This window comes from Alligator mississippiensis, chromosome 1 (assembly GCF_030867095.1).
Source record: "Alligator mississippiensis isolate rAllMis1 chromosome 1, rAllMis1, whole genome shotgun sequence".
Classification (NCBI taxonomy): Eukaryota; Metazoa; Chordata; order Crocodylia; family Alligatoridae; genus Alligator; species Alligator mississippiensis.
Genome location: NC_081824.1, coordinates 322,804,483 through 322,825,703, shown reverse-complemented (window position 1 = coordinate 322,825,703; position 21,221 = coordinate 322,804,483). Strand labels below are relative to the sequence as shown.

General features: G+C 46.8%; 1 protein-coding gene across 3 annotated transcripts in view; it reads right to left on the bottom strand.

Annotated features, from left to right (window-relative positions):
• PIR (pirin) overlaps positions 1-20,639 on the bottom strand; it is a 94,465-nt gene extending 73,826 nt beyond the window's left edge. Inside the window, exons 1-3 of one of the 3 annotated variants that reach the window (XM_014607766.3) lie at positions 20,539-20,639; positions 20,091-20,248; positions 11,310-11,402 (exon numbers count right to left, since the gene is read on the bottom strand). In XM_014607766.3, the coding sequence (XP_014463252.1) occupies positions 11,310-11,402; positions 20,091-20,186 (189 nt within the window). In that variant the 5' untranslated portion in view covers positions 20,187-20,248; positions 20,539-20,639. Of the gene's footprint in view, positions 1-11,309; positions 11,403-20,090; positions 20,249-20,403; positions 20,424-20,527 lie in introns of those variants that run through there. The other 2 variants (XM_019495108.2, XM_019495109.2) reach the window with 2 other exon arrangements.
• Positions 20,640-21,221: the final 582 nt, after the last annotated feature.

Here is a 21,221-nt window from a genome sequence, read left to right as displayed (position 1 = left end):
CTACAGCCCAGGTCTTCCACTTCCTGGGTGAACACAAATGCTTTAACAAGTAGGATATTGTACAAAGAGTTCCTGCTACCACTTTCCTACTATTAGGACCAGACTTGAGACTCTGGACCCTCAGCAGATGAAGGCACCTAACATGTAGCCTTTATTTAGGCTTGGCATTTCTTACAGAGTTTCCTATTAGCTAGCTCTAGGTGGCTTCTCCTCAGCCTTTGGGCTCTCTGAACTTTACTTTGGAGATGTACAACTCATCAGTGACTGAGGAAAGGCCTCATCCTCTTTCTATGAATCACCCCTCTACCGGGAAGTGACTAAATTTTAAGGCATACTGATGACTAAGGGAGGCGCTTAAGCATCTAATTTGGATTTTGCCCTTAGCCTCTTCCTCCATGTAATTAGAAATTCTGGTTGCGACATCAGTAGTAGAGAATACACCACGAGACCTTTTAAAAAGATGTTTTTACACAAACAAATATAATTTTGGTTCAGCAAAGAAGTTGTGTAACTGAGTCTCAATTCATAAATAAAAACAGAGTCCAAATAATCTAACCAATGGGGTGTTTGAAAAGTAATGCACAAAAAACACTGGTTTGAGCATGCAGGAGATTCAGCAAGCTTTTAGCCTATGCTTTTTTACGTGTTTGCACCAAATGAAGTTCACTTTGTTTCAAACAGATTGTAAAGTCACTTTCCAATTGGCTGCACCAGCCATGGAAACCGAGAGCCCCATATGTTGCACCAACATAAAGTGCGGATCTGAGGCAAAGCCATGAAACTTATTGGTGCCCATGAATGGCTGCAAATAAACAAGGAGGCAGTTCATCTAGTTCTCTTAAAACAGTTATAATACTCCTATAAACATTTGGCAGCTTTTTCTAGGAAGGGTATTGAGATATCCCAGAGGCAGTCAACAAGAATGATAAAACTAGATTGTTAACTTGCACAGAAAGAATGGAAAACACTTGGATACTATATATGAAATCTAAGCTATTAAACCATTAAAAGCAGTGTTTCATGAAGTAGCCCAGGAAAAACAGTAGACATCACCATGCTAACAAAACAGCAAGACAGTTACTAGACTTTGCAGGAGAACGACATGAATTCCTTAAATGGTGCCTTACTGCCTGTGAGTATTGGGGCAGGAGCTGTGCCTGCCTTGTCTGCACAGTACTTAGCAAAAGCAGCCTTGATGCCAGTAGGGGACCTTTGGATGTTGTCATAATAAACAGTCACAGAAATAATTAACTCTTGATAAAAGTAATGCTTAGATCAGAGCTGTTCAATTGCTAAATTCCCTGGGGGCCACCCAGCCCAGGGATTGCATCATGTGCAGGATGCAACACCCAAGGCACAAGCCACCAGGCTGTGCACTCCATCACTGCAACAAGTACCCACACAAGACACTGCCCCCCAACCCCCACCACCGCATCCTATTGACACAATCTCTCCCCTGTATGCATACATGTCACCTTGGACCTGCTCTCAGCTTCCTATGCAGTATGCCACACTGCCCCATCCCCAGGGGCAGAGGCAGGAAGCGGCAGTCAGAGAAAGGGAAACCCAGGGACTCCACCTGCAACAGCAGCTAGAGCAATGAGGGTAGCAGCGGCTAGGCAAGAGCCTAGGGTCTCCAATTTAACCCCCTGGGGGCCATATCCAGCCCATGGACTGCCCTGTCTTAAATCCTGATGTGTTTAAACCCAAAAGTTATACTAAATTAGCAGAAAGCACACTCAAATGTTTATATTCAGGTTTTATTTCCACAAATTTTAAAGATAAAATAAACTATTTTAAGGCAGAAATATCAGATAAAGCCATGGCTGCTCTTTCCCTTGAAGTGTTCCTATACAATCTGGACCTTTTTTATTATCTAGTATATTTTTCTTTGTAGTATGTGCAGCTATTCAACAAGTGTGAATTAATTTTGTGTGGACTGCATCTTTAAAGCTTCAGTAGTCTGTTGCCATGTTAAGCATCAGAATATTTCAGAGGCCATATGCTACCAACCCCGCCAAGCACTTGCAGCTTCCTTGTTCTACTGTTGTATTTTTATATTAAGAGGACTTAGACTGAAAATAACCATATGTAATTATGCAGGAGTCTTTGCTATGATTGGCTAGCACCGATTTCCCTCATTTTATGCTGTACGTGCATTCCTGAAAAATGGCACATAACTCAAATTTGCATAAAGGGAACCCACTTTACAACGTAACGAATAGGGATACGTTCCAGGACCTCGACTGTACTGACCCCCAGGCCCATTACTACCACTTTTACAAGACAATTTTGGCACTCACCAACAGTAGACAGCTTTGGCAACGCGTAGGGGGTGCACGCGGGTACACATGCACCCCCTGAGGTTGGCCATGCACCCCCTGGAAACACCAGCTGTGATACCAGAAGTGCTAGCAGAAGTGCACTTCCAGTTTGCCGGTCTTGCTGCTGGTGGTTCTGGGCTTGGCGAATGGCCACTGGGGGACCCTTCCCCACCCTCCGTCGGCGATCTGGTGCCCCAGACGTGGGAGGCACCAGTTGCCCATGGCAGACAGTACACAAAAACACAGGGTGAACGTTACCATAATGGGGATGGCCAAAGCAGAAACACGTGTTGCAGATGAGTGAGGACCACAGATCCACACAGGAGACTGTATTTTGGGGTGTGCCACTCTCACAATGCACAACACAAAGCAGCTGACTGCAGGCTTCCACCACACTGATCACATATGAGTGAATTTACCTCACATATAACAAATTTTTGGTATAAAAAGGGTAATCGCATAAGAGCGAATTCGCACATACGGGACCAGCATAAAGCGAGGGAAATCCATACTCTCAACAAGTCAGGCACAAACATGTCTGCCTCAAATTCCAACACTCCTAGGGCAAAGAGTTTCATAGCACAAGATACAGTTATTAATGAGTCAACAGGCTCCACTCTCCTGATGAGCTAGAGTGAAACATCCTCTTTCTCCTCTTGCTCTTGCATTCTGGCTTTTGTAAAGGCCCTCCTCTGCAAGTTCCTGGCAACAAACATAGCTCCCTCAATGCCTAATCCTTTTCTTAGCCTGTAACCTTGTAACACCAGATATTAGGCAGCTACAAAGCAGCTTCACAGATAGTGTCCATGAAGGAATTATTGTCAAGAGGAAAAGATGGGGCTAAACCTTCTTCTGGGGCAAGGAAGAACAAGTGGGGAGATATTAAGAAAACTGAAGCTGGCCGGGGCAACAATGAGGCTGTAGGCAGAGGTGTAACACGGCCCGGCACCTGGCCAGCTGGGATACCTAGGGTTAGCAGCAACTTCCAGTTGCCACCATGTTGCCAGTGCAATTGGGTGGCTGTGGTGACAGCTGTTTTTTTCTGCCTCCACCCCACAAGTCAGCACCCAGTCACTCTGCCTAGTTACACTACTGTGTGCGGGTCAAAACCTGAGTCAGCTTATGGTGTGAGAATATGGACACATTCTCTTCACAGTGGCCAGTCAAAAGGCAGGGAGTGAGGGGGAGGAAGGCAGGGAGAGAGGAAAATATTTCACCATGTTCTTCAAAAAGGCACAGTAATAACCACATCCTAAGCCAAGAAATTCCAGTCTAGACATTTTTTTAACCTAGGGAGCTAGTCTCCCATCACAGGACAAGGCTGATTAGGAAATCATTCTTTTGCAGGACATTTACGAAGGCTGTGAGAATAATGAATTTTTGGTTCAATGGCCAACTCTTTCCCCTCCAAAAATAAATGCTGGAGTCAATCTAAAAGTGAATCAACTTCAGGCAATTTTTAATAAAATAAAGGATTAGATTAAAAAAAACAGAGACGATCAGGAGGCTGTACCTCTCCCATCTCTATGCTCTAGGGCTCAGCTGGTAGGATACTCATATGGCAGCCCTGGATTCAAAACCCTATTTGACTGATTTAAAATAGGGATCTGAACCCAAGCTACTAGATGTATTTTAGGGAAGGAATCTCTAAACCTATCTTGTTGAACCCATTTTACTTTGTATAAAATACTTTGATTTCATTGCACATGACAAGAATGACTCTTTGGTTTGGTGACTGTGAAAGACCTGGGTTCCAGTTGCAACACACAGACAATTTCAGTGAGAAAGAGACATGCTGAAGAATACCTCTTAGCCTGGTATGCTTTTGGGAGGTAGAAGACTGAAGCTCAAATCCCTTTTCTGATTAAAGCAGAAAGTATTTGAACCCAGTTTCCAGATGAGTAGTCTCTTCCTGAGGGTCCTACCACTAATACAGTTTTGTAAAAGAAATGCAATCCATTAAGTGTGTGTGTGTGTGTGTGTGTGTGTGTGTGCACGCGCGCGCACGCGTGCATGCACACACACTTAAAACTACAGGTTTCCCACACTTTATGCAGGTTCTGTAGGTGCAAAAGGTCATCTTATGCAATGACCCTTTTTATACCAAAAATTCGTTATATGCAAGGTAAATTCACTCTCATGCAATTGGTGTGGTGGAAGCCTAGTCAGCTGCTTGTTGCAGTGCATTGTGGGAGTGATGCACACCAAAATATAGTCTCCTGTGTGGATCTGTGCTCCTCGCTCATTGTCTGCAACACAATTTTCTGTTCACCCTCTCATCACACCAACTAAACATTCACCACCACCCTGGGCTTGTATATACTGTCTGCTGTTGGTGAATACCAAAAATGTCTTGTAAAAGTGGTAGAAATGGGTCTGGGGGTCTGTATAGTCGAGGTCTTGGAAAGTAACCCTATTTGTTACATTGTAAAGTGGGTTCCCTTTATGCAAATTTGAGTTATGGGCTGTTTTTCAGGAACACACATACAGCCTAGAGGGAAACCTGTATTTGCTAGATCTAACCAGACTACACAAATAATTTGCCAAAAAAAAAAATTATTTGGCTCTACTTATTACCTCAGGACACCTCACCTATTAACATTATAGTCATAAAGAAATAGGGCTGGAAGGGACTTCCAAAGGACATCTAGCCTAACCCCCTGCTAAGGTAGGATCAGCCCTGTCCAAGCCATAACATACAACCACAATCTAATTTCTACATAAGAAGACTACCATCAACTCTGACACAACGTATACCCAACACCCTAACCTGCCACAGGCAAAGCAGAGTAACAGCCAGTGTCCTACTTCTATAAAATGATCTCAGTATAAGCTCAGGAGGTCATAGGTAGAGGGCCATGCCCCCTGGTACAAAGGAAGGCAAACCCCTCCACCCCTCAAACCCCGGTCCATACCAATCTGACCATGAGGTAAAACTCTTTCCAGCTGCAAACATGGCAATCTGTCTGACCCTGAGCAGAGGGACAAGACTATGTAACCAGAAACCTCTGGTTTTTCTCACAGCAGGAGCATTACCACACCCCAGTTGAAGTCCCCAGCCTTGGCTATTGCCAACACTCAGTGCCTCTGGGAAGGCTTAAAACCCCCCTGACACATATAGAAGGGGGAAAGGGGGAGCAATGAGCAAACCCCATCAAGCCCCTCAAGCTCTTTAGGTAGTTGTACCACACCTTCTTACTGCAAGTTACATAGGATACTGTTGTATCCTATAATAGCAAAGACAACAACCATGGAAGTTAAGTGAGCTCATTGCAACAAACTCCAAGCTGACTTTTCCCAGGGATTCTGCACCCATCATACCAATCTAATGCTTGTGTTACATTGCAAATTACAAGCAAAACCCACAATGACCACATTTCCATGGGTCTCCTCACATGCACGTTATATTTCTGGCAGGATTAACATGTTAATCACACCACAAGTTCGCTGAATTTATGGAGTCATAAAATGGCAAACCAGTCACAAAAATATTACTAAAAAAAATGTGTAGCAACTTTGTGGCTCATTTGTATAGTACCATAAACTGAACATGTAGCCTGTCCCAGCACCCCCATACCGACAATCAGCTGATGCTCAGCATCAGGACTTGGGCAGTCCCAGGTCAGGAACCTGGCTGGGCGATGCCTTGGTCCCAATTCTGACAATCAGCTGACTGTTGGCATCAGGTTGTGAGTTTGCCAGCACCCAGAACCCTAAAGAGCTTTGCCCTGGCAGAGAGTTCTCCCTTGCCTGATCCTGAGGGTCAGATAGTAGACAGCCTGGGCAGCTCTACGGCCTTGGATAAAGCCACCACCTGCCCAGTTGGTTGGATCTGGCTAGGGGAAGCTCTGGGTCCCAAACCTGGCTGCCCCCTGCTCTATCCCCAGAAGATGCTGGGCACATAACTGAGAATGGGAAAGCACCCAACACAAGCAGTGAGGAATGGGAAAGCTCCTTCAGCGCCAGCTCTTCTTGCTCATTTAAAGAGCTGCCCAGTGCTAGCAGCTCCTCTGCCCCCAGCTGCATGTGCTTCCTTGGAAGGGCACCCAACATGAGTAGCTGGGGATGAGGGAGCTTATCCAGCTCCTGCTGTATACTTCCTAGATGCAGGTGTCCTCTCCTCCCATGCTGGCATCTTACAACTGGGGTTTGAGGACTCTTATGACCCATTCCCAGAATTGCATGATCCTCCATGTCACACGATTTAGGGAACAGGGCATAACATTCCTCAAACTCAATTTATGTAATGATCTGAATGCCTGGCAGCAGCCTATATAACTGGCAGCAGCCTATACAGCAGCCTATGTAAAAGGCCACATAGGATTTCAGTGGCAGAATAGGGAAATGAACCTGCATCTCCTAGCTTGGACTGGCACCAATTGGCTTCCTTTCTTCCCCACTTCTTCCATAATGCTTCTAAACAGCCACAAGGCCATAATTTGAAACGCTATTTGGGTTGCGTTCTTTTTTCAGATCATAAGAGCTTTCTGCACCCATCTGTATTTTGGGGGGAGTGCTCTCTTCTGTTTTAATAGCTTATGTTTACAAGCAGAAATTCTAGCAGTAGCTTGTAGTAGATATAACATAATCTTTTTAGTTACCAGTAGGTGTTCTTCTTTATATTTCCAGATATGAATGCATGCCTCATTCTACTAGAAATAGTGTCTTGCATTAAAGCAGGGCTGTTCAACCGGTGGCCTACAAAATGCAATTGGGCCCCAAGCAGTTAAGCTGCAGCCCCTGGACTCCTAGTCCCAGTGCCATTCCTTTTGCCATTCCAGCTACTGCTGCAGCCACGGGAGTTTCCAGGTTCCCCCTCTCTCCTCCTGCTTCTGTTTTCTGACTCTGCCCCAGTGGGGGAGAGCAGGGTTGGGTGGCCAAGGGAACCTGGAGACTGTAGTAGCGACAGCAGTAGACCTAAGGGTTCTGCGTGCCACAAGAGGAGGGGTACGCAGCACAGTGCAGTGGCTGAGGCATCTGCTGCACAGCATGGGGTGGAGCACTGCCCACATGGTGCAGCATGGCATGGTATGTGTGTGACCCTGGCAACTCAAAAGTTGGACATATTATAATAAAATAAGCAATGAAAATGAGCAGTAATAACAAGTTTGCAATTATAATTACACCTTAACAAAGTAAGGTATAATCCCCATCCCAGTAGAGCAAATAAATACCATTTCTCAATTAGCACATTCAAAGACACTGGAAGTGTTTGCCTTGATCTCGCACCCTTCTAAGCCAAATGTTGAGCTAGATCAGTAGTTCTCAACCTTCTGAAACTCAAGGCACCCTTCAGAAAATGGAAGTTTTTCGTTTTTTCTCATTTGAACCACAGGAAAATAACAGAGCAATTCTCCTGTTTCAAAGAGCTCAGAAAGCCCATAGCAGGTCAGAATGTTCTGGCCATTATGAACTCCTATTTTTAATCTCCAAGTTTGTCTTGTGAATCATATGTGTTTTTGAGCAGTTGGTTGAAAAAAAAAATCACTGAGTTAGATAGGAGACAGTTGTTTATGAAATAAAGGTCCAGATCCAATGTCCAAAGACCACTTTGCCTTTCAGCAGGCCCTGGATGTTATTCCTTATCAGAATACTTTTCTTATTCTGCCACTGCTGCCCCCAACCCCCAAATACTTTTCTTATTTCCCGCCACCCACATGCCCCAAACACACACTCCCAGAGACACAGGCTGTTAAGTATGATATGAATTCTTATTTAGGCTTTATTTATTTATTGGCTACTAAACACTGCCATCGTCTGGCTCCCCTGGAAAATACAATGTGATGATAAAGCACGGATAAAAATGGCAGATTTACATATTCAGAGCACTGTTGTCACAAATCAGTTATTTAAAACAGGCATTCAGAGTTGCCGATTTTTCTGTTCTTTCTGTGAATCTCATGATATTTGGTGCTTTCGTGAAAGCTCCAGGTCCTAAATGCAAATGGATAAACAACCCTTTCAGTTTTCTCTGAAATTAAAAAGGTTCTAACCCTCAAGGGTAGGAAGAAAACCTTGAAAATGCAATCTGAGCAAGCCTCAGAGGCATAAAACCAAAAGGCAAATAAAAAGACTGGCAGGTCTGTTCGCTTTGAAAAATCTCAGGAGTCTTTGATGCCTAACTCAGGATTTCTGAATGCTTGGAACTGGCCGTACTGTGTATATTCTTAGGTCTTATATTGTATATAGGATTTTTTAACAAAATATTCACTTTCTTAAATTGCAGTAAATTTTAAACATTTGGTGAATATGTTTGTCCTCCTTTAAAAAAAAAAAGATCTTATGTCCCATTCCCAGAATCACATGGCGAACAGGGCATAAAATTCAACCAACCCAATTTGTGCAACAGTCTGAATTTCACACCCAGTGTCACCCAATTGAACAATGGCATTTTTTTGCTTGGCTCTTGAACTGTAAGTGAAGAGTTATCCCATTGCTCAGCGTCTTCCTTCACAGGCATTCTATAAGAATGAAATTCACCTGTATTTACAACCTTTACAGATCCTACATGCCAACTTAAACCTGGAATGTGGACTGTGCAAAAATGAATTTCACTCAAGAAGGAAAAAACAAATGCAGAATGAGAAATTCACTGCTTAAGATGCACTGTAGGGTTCCATGCTTATTGTCTGCCCAGGATTTTGATAGCAATGAATAGCCTAGCACAGTGGTACCCAACCTTCTGGGCCTGCATCCTGGATAAGTGGCATAGGGTCAGTCTATAGACCGGATCCCTCTCATGGCCGTGGGCCCAATCTGGCATCACACCAATCTGGCCACCTGCTTCTCAGCACCTTGGTCCAGCTTCACACAACCCTGATTCAGCCCTGCATCACTTGCCTACCAGACCGAGCAGTGTGCAGGGCCACTTCATCCAGACCACAGATTCAGAAATTAGGCAGCAGGACAGTAGTAATTAATACTGCTACCACTCCCCCACCATCACATTTCTGGACCTTTCAGGAGTCCTGCAGGCTGGATGATATAGCTCCATGGGCCAGAGCTGGTCCAGTGCAGGGGTAGCCAGCCCAAGACATGCATGCTACAAATGGCATGCTCATGCTTTTCTCACCTTTCTAAGTAAAGCGAAGAGGCCTTGGAGCAATGGTAGGAGTGGGACTGGGTCACAGCTCTGAGCAAATTGGGGAGGGGAAAGTTTGGGTGGGAATCTACACTCTCCTCACTCACCTTCTCTGCTGCTCCATGGTGAAGTGAGCCCCGCTGGAGGGGTGGGCAGGAACATTCAATGCTGCTGGCTGAGGTAAGACTGGTAAGAGCCTCCTTCTCTCTCTTCACTCTCTGGCACTCAGCTCCCCCCTACCCCCACAGCACAGGGCACAGTGGAGCTTTACCCAAGGCATAACATTTATTAGTTATGCCCCTGCCATGGGCTGGCCCTGCCCAGCAGTTCCAGACCAGGACCTGCATGCCTGCACCGGCTCTGAGTCCTGGGAGCCCAGAGCAAGACTGGTTCTGTCACTGCCCCTCACCAAGCCAAGTGACCCCAGAAACACAGCAAGACACCCCTCATACAGTCCCATGTGCCACAGTGCTGCCCCACACTGAGCCCTCCATCCTGGGTGCCCCCAGTGACACCTGGCCCGGGTTTCCAGCATCACTGCCCCACAGAGTCATGCCACCATGTGGCACTGCCCCGAAACCAAGCCCTCAGAGACGCTTCATCCCAATGCCCCATGGAATCAGCCCCATGGATGGATACAGGTGCCATCCAGATGGGCTCTGAGGGTGCAACAGGAGGCAAGTCCATTAAGAGAGTTCCCGCTGAAAGGGCTGCCCAGCGTGGGGCAAAACACTTGCTCTTCTCCAGGAGCTATCGGTTAAGAGCAGCAGTAAAGCCTTCCAATTAAGCAAAACCCCAAACTACAACAGTTCAGAACAAAGCCATTTCCTCTCTAGGCTGCAGTTTTCCTGCAAAGCTTGGAGTCAAGGTCAAAACAATTCATTCTCTTCCTCTTGTTCTAAGAAGGACATGCAAGCAGTTTTCTTCCTGCCAGCAACTTTTCCTATGAGGAAAGCGGGTATATTACACGCTTCTCTCCTTACCAGAATTTGTCCTGATGTGGCAGACAGGGAGAGGTCTTGCCTCTGCCTACACTATGAAGCTTCGAATCCTGTCATTAAAGAAATAGTAAGACTTTGTTTCTTCCCAGCCACCCCCAAAAAACCCTATATAGATACCATGCCAATTCAGTAGCATGCCAGGAAGCACCAAAGTGAGATAATCTGCTTACACTACCTCCAAATAATGTAGTTGTCTTTTCATGTGGCACTGAGCACACCCCAGTGAGTTCTCGCCATTAGAAGAGCTTGGGAGAGCTCACTGGCAAATGCCAAGCACTTCTATGTTATTTCTGTTTTAGAAGGCAGTACATGTGAAATAAACACAGCATGCACCGCCGTGGCACTCCCTGGCATGGTCCTGAGGTATTATTCTAGGATCATTCCCTTCCTTCAAGAATCCTGCAGATAGCATCCTATTATTTCCTAGGCATAGGTGTAGCAAGGCTTCTCCCCACCTTACAGAGGTTTCATGCCACATTATAAAGTAAAAAACAAACTAGCATTGCTGTCAAGACAGATTATTAATACAGACCGTAATAAACTGTGGATAAAATAATAGAATGGAAGTATATGTAACCCTGTCTAAAAAACACAACATGAAAAGGACTCAAAAATGTCAGTTTAAAAATAAAAAATGTAAAAATACAAAACACTAACAGTGTCAAAACTCAGCCCACCCTCATTTTTTTTTTAGTGAAGAGACATGGAAAGCTGGGGAAGGTTGCAGATTTGCACCCCAAATTTGTGATAAAAATTAATAGTGCCCAAGGTATTATAGATAACACATCAGAGCAATCTATACTTGCTTTATTATAGATGCAGTAACAGATCATGTGTTGCAGCAACACTAACGAGTACTCACTTGTGACATGCACATCATAAATGCCAGTTAGAATTACTTACTGTTTCAAAACCTCGGTGGGGGTGATCAGGAAAGCCAGCTGGTTTCCCACCTTTGAATTCATCAAGCAACAGAAAAGGATCCAAATTTCTTAACTGGAATAAAAATAATTTAGGTCACTTAGACACAGATTTTTTTTAATCAATTTCTGCTTTTACTGCCACACACAAATCATGAAATTGTAAGGAATACTGACTATCATAGATAGCATTCTGTCCCTCACTCATCTCCCTTCAAAATTCTCGATTAAATGAGAAGAATCCTGATAAAAATGAAATTGTAGAAACTCAACTACTCCCATGCAAAGCATAACATTCAAAACACTTTCTTAACATTTATACGCACTAGTTTTAAAACAATTAAAATATATTTATAGAGTGGTAACAAACTAAAAAGAGCCTTGTATTCTCAACCTCACTATCCACTCACACCAAAGCATGAATAAATAGATTGATCTTCTGGGCATAGTGCAAGGTCTATGGATGCTGATTCTGAAGGATTAGGTGAATTCAAGAGCCCCAAAGTCAAGATAACCCCATGTCACAAAGTCCCTTATTAGAATCATAGAAAATGAGGGTTGGAAGGGACCTCAGGAAGTCATCTAGTCCAACCCCCTACTCAAAGCAGGACCAGCCCCAACCAGATCATCCCAGCCAAGGCTTTGTCTAACTGGGTCTTAAAAACCTCTAAGCAGTGACATAGCAAGGGAGCGACGAGCAGGGCACCGAAGCGAAGGGGCGCCAACAGGCACTGCCCAGCCAGGGCAGCGTATGGGACAGAGCTGTGAGTGGCTCGGGGGGGGGGGGGGGGGCATGGGGACAGGGCAAGGGTGGCTCCCACCCCTGCGTGCACTCCTGGGCAAGCATAGGGGAGCATGTGCCCCCCCAGATCTGTGCATAGGGTGAGGGCAGGCTGCCACTGTGGGCTTTGCCCCAGGCACCAAACTTCATTGCTACGACACTGCCTCCAAGAATGAAGATTCCACAACTTCTCTGGGTATAAAATCATAGAAAAAAATTGAAAGCCTTAACTCAGGGGCTGGCAACATTTTCAAGCTACAGGTCAGAACAACCCAGTGACAGTCGAGAGCAAGCTGGGGATTTTGGTAGCTAGGCAGCAGGGAAGGGAGTTTCTCTGTATCCATGCCAGGACCAGGAAGCTGTGCTGCTGCTTTTCTCAGTCCCTGGCTCCCCAGGATGATTACAAAGGCAACTTCTAGAAGGGGGCAGCTGCACTAGGGCTGGGCTTCTGGAAACTATGCCCATGCTGCCACTTCTCCTCAGTTCCCCCTTCCAGCTTCAGCATAGGCATGGATGAAAGCTGCCCAATCCTGGCTCAATTTCCCACCAGCTGGCAGCTACACCAGTGCTACAGCCAGGGAGCAGAGAACGAAAAAAGCAGTGGCAATGCAGATGCAGGTTCCAGCTACCCAGCCCCAGCACAGCTGCTCAGCCCCAATACTGGTGCAGAGAGCCAAAGGCTTTCAGCTCCATAGGGCAGATTCGGTGGCCCCACAAGCTGTATGTTGCCAACACCTGCCTCAGCTCACCATAACTGCTAACACAAAGTTAAAGCAGCAGGGTGAAAGATGGCAAGTAGCCAAACACATTAGAGCTCTATTAGGAGCAAGATGAACCAGCATCTTTGAATTGTAGCTAGATGCAAAGTAGGAGCCAGCACAAGCTTTGGAGAGCACAGGTGTAATATGAACTCTGTGTGAGACTGCACTAAGCAAGTAGACAACTTGATTCTTCAACAGCAGTTTTCTCAAGTTCCTAGGGGTAGCCTCAGTAGTGTTGACTGTACTAAACCAGTCTCAGGGAGTCTGACACTGTTGGCAGACATTAATATGATCACGCGATTAGGATCTTAGGAATTTTATTGCCAATCCCTCAAAAATTGTATGTCCTGCCATGCCAGATCCTAATCATGTGACTGCATCAGCTTCAGCATGGAGGTTTGGATGTCCCTGAGCACAGATCCAGTGGGGAACATCTTTTTGGCTTGTTTGCCATTTTATCCCACTATAAACTCCCTGAACGTGTGGCATGATAAATGTCTGCCTATGACATATATATCTGGTATGCTCCTCATCTGAAAGCCACAATCTCCACACCAAAGCGGGAATACTGTATATTTTTAATCCAACTGCCACTCATTCATTTAAGACCAGTGTAACAGGGAACCAGAGGCTTCTGTTACTAAAAAGGGGGGACACACACTTGCTGTAAAGGCAGATAGGCAGCTGAGAGAGAGGCTGCATGCAGCAGACCTAAGCAGCAACAGGGAAGACTGGGCTATTCATTAGACCTAAAGGCAAACATCTGTGTGAGCTAGCAAGTCATCTGACTCAAATAGGGCAGTAGTTTGGGAAGATAAGCTGGGTGCCTTGGGGAAAAAGAGGCACCTTGCAGGGAGCAGAGTTCTCTGGGGAAAGCAGCTGCACAAGAACCCCTTGCAGGTGCTGAAGTGCTCCAGAGTGTGGAGAGCCCAAGGAATGAGGGCTGCTCTAAGTTCATTTACCCAGCATGGGAGGAAGTTTTCATTAAAGCCATAACCTGCCTTTTTTTTCCTCTAATGTTTGTTTACCCAGAGTGGGTTTGGTTTAGTTAAAGTAACAGCTTGCCTTCATGTTCTAGTTCAGTGTTTCTCAACCCGGGGGTTGCAAGAATATAGGAAAGGTCTCAAACAAACTTTAAAAATGGATTGTCCTTTAAAGGAGAAAAATGTGGGAAACTGGCTTTTCCCTTGCAGGCTGGTAGTTCGTCTGCAAGGGGATGCTTGGCCCTTGTCCCCCACACACCCATCCTGCCCTACACGCTTGGGGGGCTAGGGCCTGGGAGTGTGGGACAGCAGGACAGAAGTGAGGGGCACTGGGTCAAGACTGACCACTGAAGTTTACAAGTGGGTCCTTGTACAAAAAGGGTTGAGAACCACTGTTTGAGTTTATACCAGCACACCAGGTGTAGCTAAAAGCATTGAAGAGGCCACAGGGGTGCCCAAGGGGCACATGGAGATTTAAGCTCTACCAGAGCCTGGGCTCAGGACACAGGCACATGGAAACCAAGATTGTCAAAAGCTTGAAATAGGAGATGGCCCAGGGCTTTGAGGGCTAGGGTGAGAGCCCAAGGAGGATGACTGGGGCCAAGATCTCAAAGTGGGTGTCTGGGGCCAGAGGCCCAGAATGGGAGGCAGGGCTGGTGCCCAAGAGCTAAAGTCCAGCACAGTGGACCTTGGCTAAAGGGAGGCCCATCCAGAGAAACAGGAGCCAAAGTCGAAAAGGCTGAAGCCACCAACCAGAGGCAGATTAATTCAGGGACCTGCTGGGCACTGGTCCAGGGGCCTTCTGCAAATGAGAGCCCTGAGAACGAGAAGCAGGCAGCATAGCGTGCATATGCACAGCCAGCCACAGGCATGCAGGTGGCCAGGAGGCTGGCAGAAAGCAGCTGTGTAGCCCAGCAGAGAGCAAGTCCATGCACAGTGCAGGTAAGTCTGTGGAGGGGAAGAAAAGGCATGTGGAGGGGGGCAAATTGAAGCCCCCACATTACGGGAGGGGGCAGGGGCTAAGGCTGAGGCTGGGGGCATGGTGCTGCCCAGCCCTAGCCATAACAGTGCATGCCTGGGGCAGGGAGCAGGACGGAGTCGTGGGCAGCTCGTCCATGGGGCTGGGAGTGGAAGGAGGGGCAGCTCCCTGTTGCTGTGCACACCCCCAGGTAGGGGGAGGCACAGGGGGGGGCATGTGCCCCCCAGAATTGTGCACGGGGTGGAGGCAGTCTGCACACTGTTTGCTCAGATCGCTCTGCCCTGCCCTGCTGCCCAGACAGGGTGCAGGGCCCCAGGGCAAAGGCAGCAGTGCAAAAAGACCCAAGCTAAATACTAGTCTAAGCAGTTGAGCAAATTATTTTAAAAGCTCCATGTCTGAAGCTAGGCTCCTAAGTGAATGGGGTGCTTAGCACACTTGAAAAATCTTCAGGCCGCTTATCTAGATACCCAAAATCTTTAAAGCCTAAATTTATGCTATGTGTTTTTAAAAAATGCAGATGTACAGTTTTAAAAAAGGGGACAGCCTCCAAAAGGCTATCCACAAACAGACAGAATCAAAGAAGAATCAAACTGGCCAGGAGGCATGCTCCATTGTCCTTGTAGCTCAGTACAATGCAAATACAGTCAGGCTGGTAAAACCACAACTATAATCTGTCTTTTAATAAACCAACTAAAATAGTTGGAAAAAATCTTCTTTGCAAGCTTTCAGGTACAAACACCGTTGTTCACGCAGAGGAAGAGTCTGCAGGTGTTTTATGCTCTTCCTGGATGGCTTATCGCAGAAGCTAAAATGCAATATGCCAGTCAGTGAAAATGCAAATTGTGGCAGACAATGGGTGAGAAACAGGTAGGGATGGAGGGAGGCTCATGTTGACCTATAGCTGGAGTCTTTGGGTAGAGGCAATATCTTTTATTAGATCAACTAAATAGTTGCAAAAAAAGTTGTTATTTGCAAGCTTTTGGACACATGTCCTTCTTCAGGCAAAAAAAAAAAAAGGAAAGAAAAAATGGTGAGAGATATGAAAGATGGTCAAAATCCCTCAGGTATGAAAAAAGCCAGTCTTTAGAAACCTGTTTTGCAGAAATGCAAATTTAGGAGGGATGCAGGGAAAAAAAGCAGGTTCTTTACCTGTAGGTATCAAGGTATCAGATGTCAACCAAGGGGGGGGGGAGCATAAAATAAATATTAAAATTAGTCTTGGTTGTTGAAATTGACTTTTTGAAATGTACCTGTAGCTAGTAAAGTGTAGAGAGGTACCTGGGGTATCAGATGTTAGGCAAGTTATAATGTGCCATAAATCCAAGCCTCAAAGGGAATTTACAAAACTCCTTTTGAAAACGCGCCTATGAACTTCACTTCACCAACTTACTGAATACAAAAAATAAACAGTTGGGCTGAAAAATATTAAAACATTTAAGTAGTCTGTGTACTTAACCAATTGTCAGATAACTGATGTCCTCAGTGTGTTCAAAGCAAAAAAGAAATTCCCACTGATGAGACTGCAGGAGGCTTGAAATAACAAAACCCAACATTTGTTGCCTCTTTTGTCCCAAGGTACCTAAGGCTAGGAACAGAAATTACACATAAACTGGCTTAAGTGACCAGAAACTTAGCACAGAAGCTCAGTTTCAAAATGGCTGAAATTGGTTTGAGATAAACCTGGTTGAATGTAATAAATATCAGACTTAACTGATTTGGGTCCAATTGGTTTATGAAACTTCTGTACCAGACCCTTTCCTGGTTCAAGTTAAACCATAGTCCCCTGGCATCCCAGCATGCTTTGCAGCCCTGGGCTGGGGTGTGCTGTCTGCTCTGGAGAGCAGGGCTGGCCCTGCTCCTCTGCTCCCTAGCAGAAGCAGTGAGGGCTGGCTGAAGAGGGAGGTGGGGAGGGGAACCCATATGGGGATGCAGGAAAAGGTGGGGATGCTCCCCCAGGCAAACCCTGGCTGGGGTCTAAACACCCCTTTTCCAGCTCAAATTTACTGCTGGTTGCGACTGTGGACTACAACTCCCAGAGGCACCTGGAAGCAGGAAGAGGAAGTGATGAGCAACCCTGCAGAGTCCTGCTACTGTAATTCTGGACTGCAAATCCCAGAGACCTCGGGGCAGCAGAAAGAAGAAGTGAACACACAGTGCTCTAGTGCTATCCCCTGCCCCCAGCTTCTGGCCTGAGTTACTGCAGTCATTTGGCTGCATTACCTGAATCAAATGTAAATGTCTGTCCAGTTGTTTTTCAATTTAATCTCTGCAGTTTAGATTAACCTGCAAAGACTGAATCAATTAGCTTTGGACTTTTTGACTGGCTGTACTTAGTCTAAAACACTGTAGCCATATAGTCTTTAATAGCCCCTGCCCTGGGCAGAGGGAGAAGAGCTGGGAGCCTGGCCCAGAGACCACCCAGCCCTGGGCAGCCAGGAAGGCTCACACCTTCCCCTTCAGCCTCAACCTTGCTGGGCAGGCTTAGGAAGCTGCCCCTTGGCCCCTTGGCTGTGGGGGTGTGGGGTGGCACTTTAATTAGAGTGACTCTGAGAATTGCTCTAATTAAAGTGCCACAGTCTCTCATGTGTCAGGGTCCCCATGCTTAAAAATGGTGGTGGCAGCACTTAAACTAAAGCTCATTCAAAAAACTTTACTTCAAGCACCCCTGCCACCATTTTGAAATACCAGGACACTAATAGATGGCAAAATTAAGTAGTTAATTTTGACATTATTTGTTGTACTTTATTTATTAATGTACCATGTAAACATTTAATGGATCTATTGATGCTTTTTAATACATTCATGTTTATAATGGGGCATAGGGGGCCTCCAATTTTCTGTTTTCCCAGAGCCCCAATAAATCTTAATCTACCTCTGCCCTTAACAAAGGTTTGGAGGCCCAAGTAGGACAAAACTTGCACTGAGGCAAGCCACCCTGCTGCAGTGATATAACTGGTAACATCTATAAGGCCTAGGCATGGCTATAGGGGTAGAAGAAAGCTTGAACACAGAACTTAAGGCACCTCCTATCCTGGGACACTGATAGGGTTGAGGTGCCACGATAGATCAGACCCAGGCAGCCTGGCAGTAGACTGAACTCTCTCTGGGCCTCAGGGCAGCTTCCCAGCCTTTCTTTTTCAGTTCTGGGCACCGCACTTCAGGAGGGATGTAGACAGCATTGAGAGGGTCCAAAGAAGGGCCACTCGCGTGATCAGAGGGCAGCAGGGCAGGCCCTACAAGGAGAGGCTACGGGACCTGAACCTGTTCAGCCTCCACCAGAGAAGGCTGAGAGGGGATCTGGTGGCTGTCTATAAACTTACCAAGAGGGACCAGCAGGGAACGGGAGAGACCCTGTTCCCCTGAGCACTACCAGGAGTAACTAGGAGTAACAGCCATAAGTTGACTAAGAGTAGGTTCAGGCTAGACATCAGGGAGCACTACTTCACAGTCAGGGCAGCTAGGATCTGGGACCAACTTCCAAGGGAAGTGGTGCTCGCTCCTACCCTGGGGTCTTCAAAAGGAGGCTAGATAATCACCTTGCCAGGGTCGTTTGACCCCAGCATTCTTTCCTGCCCATGGCAGGGGGTCAGACTTAATGACCTGCTCAGGTCCCTTCCAACCCTACCAACTATGAAACTATGAAACTTTTCTAAACACCATCAAGGTGTGACAGGCAAGCAGGAAGTCAGGGCACCCGAAGACAGCAGAGGAGGCAGGAGTAATGTGTCCACTGGAGGGTGCTACAGCTCCACTGGATGTGAGTCCTGTTGCAGCTAGTTATCACTAATTTCTGCCAACATGTCATCCACTTATTACACTGATTGACTAAATTTGGAATTAAAAAGTAATAGAAGCTGGTATGGACATTCTCAGTTCCTCCTGATGTTTTCACAGCATCATCTCCATCTTACCTGGCTGAGCATCCCTTTCTGTCCTTTTTGGGGGGGCCTTAGATTCACCTAGACAACTGAAATGTCAACAAACTCCACACATTAAAGATATAGAGCTAAGCCCCAATCTCACAAAATACTCTCAGTGAAGTTCATTATTATATCCTTCTGAAGCCACGCTTCTATGACTGAGTCCTATGCGGATTCCCAGCTATCACAGATTGACTTATCCAGACTCAAATTCCAGCCCTCCCAGTTCATTTCCTCCAGGGAATAAATACAGTTTAAAAATAAAGTTCTTTCCTTCCAGGGTGCAAACACAATCCCAGGATAGCCTGATGTCTTTTTACATGACATTTTGACTGCTAGCATCAGTCATCCTCAGCTCTCTGGTTTCTTCTTCCTGCCCCGTATATAAAGTATTTGGACCCAGTAGTCCTGCAAGCTTATGAGACCCTTATCCCTCCTGGTCTTTCAATTCCATCAACTAATATAAGATAAGGAAGGGCTTGGGGATTGGACTTTCACTGGATGAAACCTTTGCTCCAACCTCCACAGGTTCCTCAAGGTCCAAAGAGACTGTATTCCTTAGTGCAGACATGACAAAGATATAGCCCCCAACCAGATCTTGTCCAGGGACCCCTTCATCTGGCCCCCAGTTCTGCCCCTGGGGCTGTGTTGACCTATACACCCCTGGACAGGCCTCACACACAGGGCCTGGGACAAATGCTGCATGTGGTACCCACACTGACCAGTCCCGAATCCACTCTACACATGGCCACCGCCCCGGGACCCTCACCAACAGATGCCAGACCTATGCCACACAGTGTCCGCCCCACCCAGTCTGGGACCTGCCCACTCCAGACCAAAGTGGCTGGAGTGGACACTGCATAAGGTGCAGTCCCCAAACAGCCCAGGGGAAGGGAGAAAGTGGGGGGAACTGTGGGACTCCCCATACGGAGTGTCGTGTATCGTGGGTCTCAATGTGTCCAAACCAGTGTCATCTGGCATGGGTCCCAAAGTGAGAGCCACACATGCTAGATCCAGCATAGGGAGACCAGGCTGTCTGTGGGCACAATACATCCCATGAAGCCCATACCACTCATCCAGGCTGCAGGGCCAAGACGAGTTCAACACCCCTTACCTGGTGCATGAATTATCATGAATTAAATTATCATGCATGAATTACGAGACATGAGCCACATTGCACCCTAACCCAGGTCTGGGCACTTACCACTTGTTCCTGATGCTATTCTTTCCAGTCCATTTTGTGGCTTAGGTTAAAGGGTAGATGCAAAACCAGGAAAGGCTCACAATTCAATGCAACATCCCATCTCCTCAGGGGGAGAGGCAGTTAGTGCAATGCCTACCTCACGAGTGCCAATGCTTCTTCGAACACGTGCCCCGACCCCTTCCATCTGTTCCTTGCTCATGACAGTTTTGACAACCTGCCTCACAGCAGCCATCCCTCTTTTTCCGAGCTGATGTGGTTTCCAGGACTTCCAAAAAAACCCCAAAACAAAACAAGCTGTCAAGGAAAGAGATCCTGTTTTTAAAATGCTGCCAGCATATCTTGGAAAGCAGAGAGAGCACCCCCCCCCTCACCCCCCCCCCCCCACACACACACGAGCTAACAGATCAAAACACCCCATTGCAAAGGGAGATGGGAAAGCAGCAAGAGACCAAAACCAGAGCACAAGTTCATATCAGGGACTTGGCTTTTCTTTGCTTCTTCCAGCCCAAGCAACCCGCAGCTGGACATGATCTGAGGACCACAAATGCCCCCGCCACCCCCAAGACATAGTACCTGGCTCTTACCCACTCTCTAGCTGCCCAGGGCGAGAGTGTGGCCAAGCCCAGCCTGCCTCTCTCTGCCTCCCCCCGCCTTCTCCCGGGAGGACCAGCTCAGCATGACGCAGCACAATCTCATCCCAGCGCAGCAAGCAGCTGCAACAGAAGGCAATGCAGGGAGGAACGTGGGGCCTTTCAGCTGCAAATCTCACAGGGAAAGAAAGGCGCGGGGCGAGGCGAGGGTTGCCCGGGCAGGGCTGCAGCCTGCCAGCGTTTGCACGCACCCCTAGCCAGAGCCCGGAGGGCAGGGCATGAGCTCTCTCATGCACACACTGGCACACGTACACTCTCCCTCATACACACATCCCCTCTCTTGTACACACGACTCTTCCACACATCCATCCCCCTGTTCTCTTACAGACCCTGTCCCCAGCACACATGCACACACTCTCTTGCACACACATACACACCCACCTCTTGCACATTTGCAGCTCACCCCCTTTCTCTCACACGCCTCCTGCACCCATGCACCCCCTCTCTTATACACGCATTTACACCCCCCTCACACCCCCCTTACATGAATTCCTTTTCTCTCACACACCTCCTACATCTGTGCAACCCCTCTCTTACACACTCATTTACACACACACATTTCTCACATGCACACACACCCTTATATCACCCCTTTTCTCTCACATCTCCTTCACCCA